Genomic DNA, 6,686 nt, shown 5'->3' with positions numbered 1-6,686 from the left:
TGAGACTTTGGCCCAGATATTGGCAGCCTACACTGGCCTTGCTCAGGTGGTTTCGGCTCAGGCCGCACCTGCCACTTCTCAGGCTGGGGAGATACTCATACCCTCGTTGCCCGTACTCCAGACCAGGTAGTACAGGGACTTCAGATATCGGGGGCACCACCAGCCCAGCCGGTTGCAGCTGCTCAGGCCCCGGTAGTTCCTGTTATGGCAGATGATGAGCAGAGGAGACTTGAGAGATTTGAGAGGCTTCGACCTCCACCATTTAGTGGTACTAAGTCAGAGGATGCTCAGGATTTTCTGGATAGGTGTCAACGGATGCTTCGGACATCGGGTATTCTAGAGACCAGTGGGGTCTCATTCACTACTTTTCAGTTTTCTAGGTCTGCACTCAGATGGTGGGAGACTTACGAGAGACGTAGGCCTGTTGTCGCAGCATCCCTTACTTGGCATCAGTTCTCCGTGGTCTTTTTGGAGAAGTTCGTACCTTAGTCCCGCAGAGAAGAGCTGCGCAGACAGTTTGAGCAGCTTCGCCAGGGTGATATGTCCGTGACGCGGTACGAGATAAGATATTTTGAGTTGGCTCATCACGCAGTTTGGTTGGTTCCCACTGATAGGGATAGGATTAGGAGGTTCATTGATGGCCTCACATATCAGCGGCGGTTACTTATGACTAGGGAGAGAGTATCTGGTGCTACTTTTGATGAGGTAGTGGACATTACGCGGTAGATAGAGATGGTTCGTAGCCAGGAACGTGGAGAGAGAGAGAGAGGCTAAGAGGCCTCGTGGTCTGGGTGATTACAGCGGTGTTCCTTCAGGCGGTCAGTTTCACCGTGGTAGGGGTCGTTCTTACAGACACGCTCAGACGGGTCGTCCAACTCATCATGGTGCATCAGCTAGCACGTGAGTTGAGAGATTTATGACTGAGTGAGGCCGAGGGCCTGATTGTGAGATATTGATACTATAGCACGTGAGTTGCCCGTGCAGCACGTGAGTTGACCGTGCCGATCCAGATATTTATATTATGGCACGTGAGTTAGCCGTGTGGATACAGATATTTATATTATGGCACGTGAGTTGGCCGTGCGGATCCAGATATTTATATTATGGCACGTGAGCTATCCGTGCAGCACGTGAGTTGTCCATGCAAATTATAGTACTTGGGCTGTAGGAGCCCCTCTAGAGTCTGTACACCCTCAGTGAGCACAGGTACCCATTGAGAGTGAGTGATGAGGGCTGGGAACCCAGGGAGTGATGAGAGCTGGGAGCCCAGTGAGTGATTGTTGTCCTGAGAGGTTGTACTTGATTTTCATTTGTTGTTGCACTTAGTTGCTATCTGTCATTGTTGTGAAATCTCTCAAAGATTATTGATATACGGATTACATGAACAGGAACTGTATAAAAATTGATTTGACATTAAACTGCCAGATTTGATAGCATGTCTATTCTTTGCTGGGATTACTGGAAATGAACCATACCTGTGTAGCTCGTTACTATCTTCAGTTCCTTATTTATTATTGTTACTTGCTGAGTTGGTTGTACTCATATTACACCATGCACTTCGTGTGCAGATCCAGGTGTTCCCGGACATAGCGGGTGTTGATCATTTCTCGTGGTTGATTTTTAGGAGATTTTGAGGTAGTTGCCGTGTTCCGCAAACCTTGTCTCTCCTTCTCTATCTCTTTGTTCACTATATTTGGTCTGAGACTATTATAGACTATATTTTCAAGACTTGTATTCATATTAGATGCTCATGTACTCAGTGACACCAGGTTTTGGGGAGTGTTTGTATTGTATTTAAATATTATATTTTTAACCTTAAAAAGAAGTTTGAGTTTATTGAGATTACCGGCTTGCTTAGTATCGAGATAGGCGTCATCACGACAGGTTAGAATTTTGGGTCGTGACAATGATACAGTCCAAGACCATCTAGTTAAAAAGGCATAATTAACGGCCAGTGACACTGCTTATATTTAGCCGGATTTGTTGTAAGAAAACAGTATTTTGTAAAGTCAATAAACGTGAAATTGACATGCAAACAATTGTTAGTGTTCTGGTTGTTTTTTTGTGGGAGTGGAACCTCAGCTGGTACAACTCTCCACAGCTTATGTCTTTCGGGTGAATATTTTGTGGTGAGCACTTTGTCCGCACTAGGTAAAACTTCTCCTTGTGTAATAGCTTGCAAACCACACAGAGGATATAAACCGCACTAGGCAAGCCTTGTGCGACAGACTCAACCCAAAAGGTATTGAAGGGAGAATCGATCACAGATCATCCATATGGATAACCACCCTTCAAACCAACCAGAGAACCCGAAGGATTTCTGGGGGTTTTGTGGATATGAAAATGAAATGAAACCACACAACATGTGATAGTGATCCCTGTTCTTGATCAATCTTTGTGGCCAACCCCAACAAAAGTACTTAAATGGCCAAAAACTTATTTAACTAAAAGCACTAATCTTCTTGTAGAATTCTTTAACTTTTTTGCGTTTCCATTATTTTCTGCAAAAGCTGAAATTTGAACACGTTACGATTTCAATTAGTTAACAATAACCCAGTATAATTTCATTAGTGGGGTCTGGGGAGGATAGTTTGTACACAGACCTTACCCCTACCCTGGGATAGAGAGACTGTTTCTGATAGACTCTCGGCTCCCTCCCTCCAAGAACTCCCCACCTTGCTCTTGGGGTGACTCGAACTCATAACCTCTTGGTTAGAAGTGAAGGGTGCTTACCACTAAAGTAACCCACTAAAGCAACTAAAGCATTTGTAATATTTTATATGCATTTTAAATGCTATAGCCTGAAAATATTAATTTGGGTGAAAGAGTACTCGAGATGAAAGAACAACTAGCCATCCAAGAAGCTTGGGATTAGACACTTTACCATGTTTAGAGGGCAGTAAATTTTGGAGAATCAACTAGTGAAACTCAAGATGAGAAACAAAATAAAGCTTTTGACTAAAGAAAGTGATCTACCAAACTCAACTGCTAAAGAGGTTATGAATGGACCCTCACACCTCTTCTTTTTCTTTATTTCATATTGCCCCACATTTTGAGAGCATTAGTCTGACTTTTAACTACATAGAAAGCAATGTAAAGAGAGGAATAAAACACAACATAATTATCTTTTGACTATGGACCAAATCATGCTCTTTATTTTCTGCCTATAATTTAGGTGCCTCCCTTGTTGGACATATTCAATAGGATGCACATGCAGCATGCACTAAAAACCATTATTTGCCCTTACCCCACAAATCACAAATTCTCTCTCAATTCCCCAATCCCCGCACATCATCACGGAGTCTAGAACCAAAACTTGCACATCCCTACTACTTTATATAAACTCCCCCAAATAATCAAGAAAATTAGAGAATCAAGAAACCAACACATCAAATATTCTTCTTTCCCTTTTGTTCCATTTCCTTTACCATTAATCATGTCTCGTTTAACTAAGCAACTAACATTCTTCTTGTTCTTGGTGATCTCAACTCCACTAGTACAAATTGAAGCAAGAAAAAGCAAGTTTATGATCATTCCTGCATCTCCTGCACCAGCTCCAACTCCAATCAATGAAATTAGTTTTCCTCCATTTTCATCCTTTACTCCAACTCCATCACCAACACCAACACCAACACCAACATCAGCACCAACACCGTTTTTTAATGATTTCGCGTTTCCTCCATTGTCATCTTTAAGTCCAACACCAGCACCAGTAGGTAGTGATCAAGATCCTGATGTGAACGGTGTACCGGCGCCTGCAGTGGCACCAATAGGGAGTGGTCAAGATCCAGAAGAAGGTGGCATTGAAGCACCAGCACCACTTTTAACTGATACTCCTTATGGACTTTATGGTCCTCATTCTCAGGAAATTCCTTCAACTGTCACAAATCTTGATGAGGTTGAAACTCAAACTCCTGCCGAGGAATTCCAAGGTGCTAGATTTAATACAGATGAGTCCTACAATAACAATGGTTATGATTCCAACAACAATGGCTACTCGGAGAATAACAACAACAAGAACAACAATGGCTACTCGGAGAATTACAACAACAACAACAACAATGGCTACTCCGAGAATTACAACAACAACAACAATGGCTACTCCAAGAATTACAACAACAATGGCTACTCCAAAAAAATCAACAATAATGGTTACTCCCAGAATTACATGAACAACAACAACGGCTTCTCCGAGAGTTACAACAGCAACAACAACAACAACAATATTTTCTCCGAGAATTACAACAACAATAATAACAATAATGTTTTCTCCGAGAATTACAACAACAATAATAACAATAATGTTTTCTCCGAGAATTACAACAACAATAACAACAATGCTTTCTCCGAGAACTACAACAACAATAATGTTTTCTCCGAGAATTACAACAAAAACAATAACAACAATGCTTTCTCTGAGAATTACAACAACAAAAACAACAATGCCTACTCTGAGAACTACAATCAAGCTAGCAGCTACAATAACAATGGCAATACGGTGGAGAGGCAAGGATTAAGTGATACAAGATTCTTGGAGAATGGCAAGTACTATTATGATATCAAGAATGAGAATCCCAACCACAACAATGGCTACTCCGAGAACTACAATCATGTTAGCAGCTACAATAACAATAACAATATGGTGGAAAGGCAAGGATTGAGTGACACAAGATTCTTAGATAATGGCAACTACTTTTATAGTAACAATGGTGAGAAAATGTCAATGGAAGAATCTGAAAGACAGCAGGAATATCCAAATACTGAAGATCAGTATGAACTTCCTTGAAGACTAACATTATCAGTTGGCTTAAAGAAGAGGGACAAATGCAGGGAACATGGAAATAGATTTAATTTACAGAGTTTGATTGAATTTTTAAGTTATTTTGAGTGTTTGTTCATTAGTTCCACTTGCGTCTGCAAACACCTTTTTTTCTTTTTTATAGTTCTGCAAATCAGACCGAGGGAACTTTGTGTTGTTTAACACTTTCGGATTTTTGAAACTTATTATAATGATCTTGATGCTTCACGCCTGATTATAAACACTTATTATTATTATATTATTATTATTCCCTCACCTCCCAACCTCCTACCCCTCTCTGTGTCTCTACTCTACTTTAAAATTTCTGGTCAGGGATGTTGATTTGCCCGATTGATAACTACTGCGTACTATTATAAAATAGTACGAAAGCATTATCACGGTCAACTACACATAATTTGATTGCCTATCTCAAAATTTTGTTAACACATTTTTCAAATTATAAACTTTGACTAATATAACTTATACAAGTATACAACAAGTTAAACTGGTTCCTTTCTGAAAATATGTGTTTATTCGAAAAACGAATAGAGTTAAATTTGTATCTAAGGATATGTCAACACAAATCGTATGGGTAAGTAAGAATATCTAATATTTGACTGTAAGGATGAAAGATATGAAGCTAGAAAGGATAATTCTTCAATATGGAATGTGTGATATCTCAGTTACAAAGTATGCAAAAATTTTGTCTTTACAGAAATGTAAACATCCTCTTTATAGTGGAAGATCCTACTTTAGATATAATTAAAAATACATAGTGGGGAACCCATGATAAATCAGTTTTTCTCTAATTCCTGCAGAGATTCTCTCCCTTAGTGCGGTTGCAACAGCTCTTGTCTGTGAGCTCGAGCTTGATCGGACTCGGTGCTGGTTAGTATTATTTTTAGAGCTCGATGTCGCCTCGGGATCTGGTAATGACTCGGACTCGGTATCGGTTGGCCTTTGCCCCTTAAGCTCGATTCTATAACATTTCATCATAATTCGATTTGGAACCGAGCTCGATAATGATTTCGAACTCGATGTTTGGCCTATACCTGAAATCTGTAGTTTGTTTGTACCATATTCGGAACCCATTTCGATATTTATGAAGTCTTTCTTTAGTCCATTATGATCACATCTCGATCAATCGTACGAAGGCCGAAATCAATTTCGATTGTATACAGATAGTCCCCTCGTTTCTCGGGAAGGATGTGGTGATAAACGATATGATTTCTCAATGGCTCGATTGGATATGCACTGACGTTTGCATCGATCCCGACCATGGCGTACGTGATAGTTGTCCCGTCGGTTTAACTTACCAAGGCATTTAATGCGTGTCAGACGGTGGTCGGTCACCGTTAATATTGAACCGTCATTGCTTCAATCTATAAATAGCCCTTCCTTTTACCATTTATCACTTTTACATCTTTTAATCTTCCAAATTTTTCAAGTTCCTTTTAGTATCTTCTGAGTTCATTCACAAATATGTGATTCTTTTCTGCAAAATCCTTCTTCAAAACCACCAAATCTTTGTCACCTTCTTTAAATCCAAAAAATGGTGAAAATATCAAAAATCGTCCCCCAAAAAGAAAAAGCTTCTTCTTCACAATCTGCCATCGACAAAACACCGGTGGATCCACGGTCTGAGGAGTGCGTTCCGGCGGCGTGTGTTCTTACCTCCGATTTTAAGGTCGACAAAGGCTCTTCGGTTCCGGGCCGATATGAGCCGATATCGAGGTATATGTGTTCGATAACCGGGGTATATCTCGAATAGGTAAAAAAAATTGTAACTGGAAAAACAAAGAACTGGTAGTCCCTTCTCCCGAAGAGGATATTACTACCCATATGGAAGGGTTTTTAAGTGTGTACACTTACCCTTTCACGTTAGGCC

General features: G+C 40.4%; 1 protein-coding gene across 1 annotated transcript; it reads left to right on the top strand.

Moving 5' to 3' along the window:
* The first annotated feature begins 3,334 nt into the window (after nucleotides 1–3,334).
* Nucleotides 3,335–5,013, top strand: LOC107803509 (uncharacterized). Its single transcript, XM_075237009.1, has one exon. It carries the CDS (start codon nucleotides 3,437–3,439, stop codon nucleotides 4,784–4,786), a length of 1,350 nt encoding a protein of 449 aa, XP_075093110.1. The 5' UTR covers nucleotides 3,335–3,436; the 3' UTR covers nucleotides 4,787–5,013.
* The last annotated feature ends 1,673 nt before the right edge of the window (nucleotides 5,014–6,686 follow it).

The sequence above is a fragment of the Nicotiana tabacum genome, chromosome 2 (genome assembly GCF_000715075.1).
Source record: "Nicotiana tabacum cultivar K326 chromosome 2, ASM71507v2, whole genome shotgun sequence".
In the NCBI taxonomy this organism is placed as follows: Eukaryota; Viridiplantae; Streptophyta; class Magnoliopsida; order Solanales; family Solanaceae; genus Nicotiana; species Nicotiana tabacum.
The sequence above is the reverse complement of the archived record's forward strand: the minus strand, read 5'-3'. Positions and strand labels throughout refer to the sequence as shown.

Bases quoted from the DNA above. Each gene is read 5' to 3' on its own strand.
- LOC107803509 (XM_075237009.1), top strand. From the start codon at position 3,437: ATGTCTCGTTTAACTAAGCAACTAACATTCTTCTTGTTCTTGGTGATC.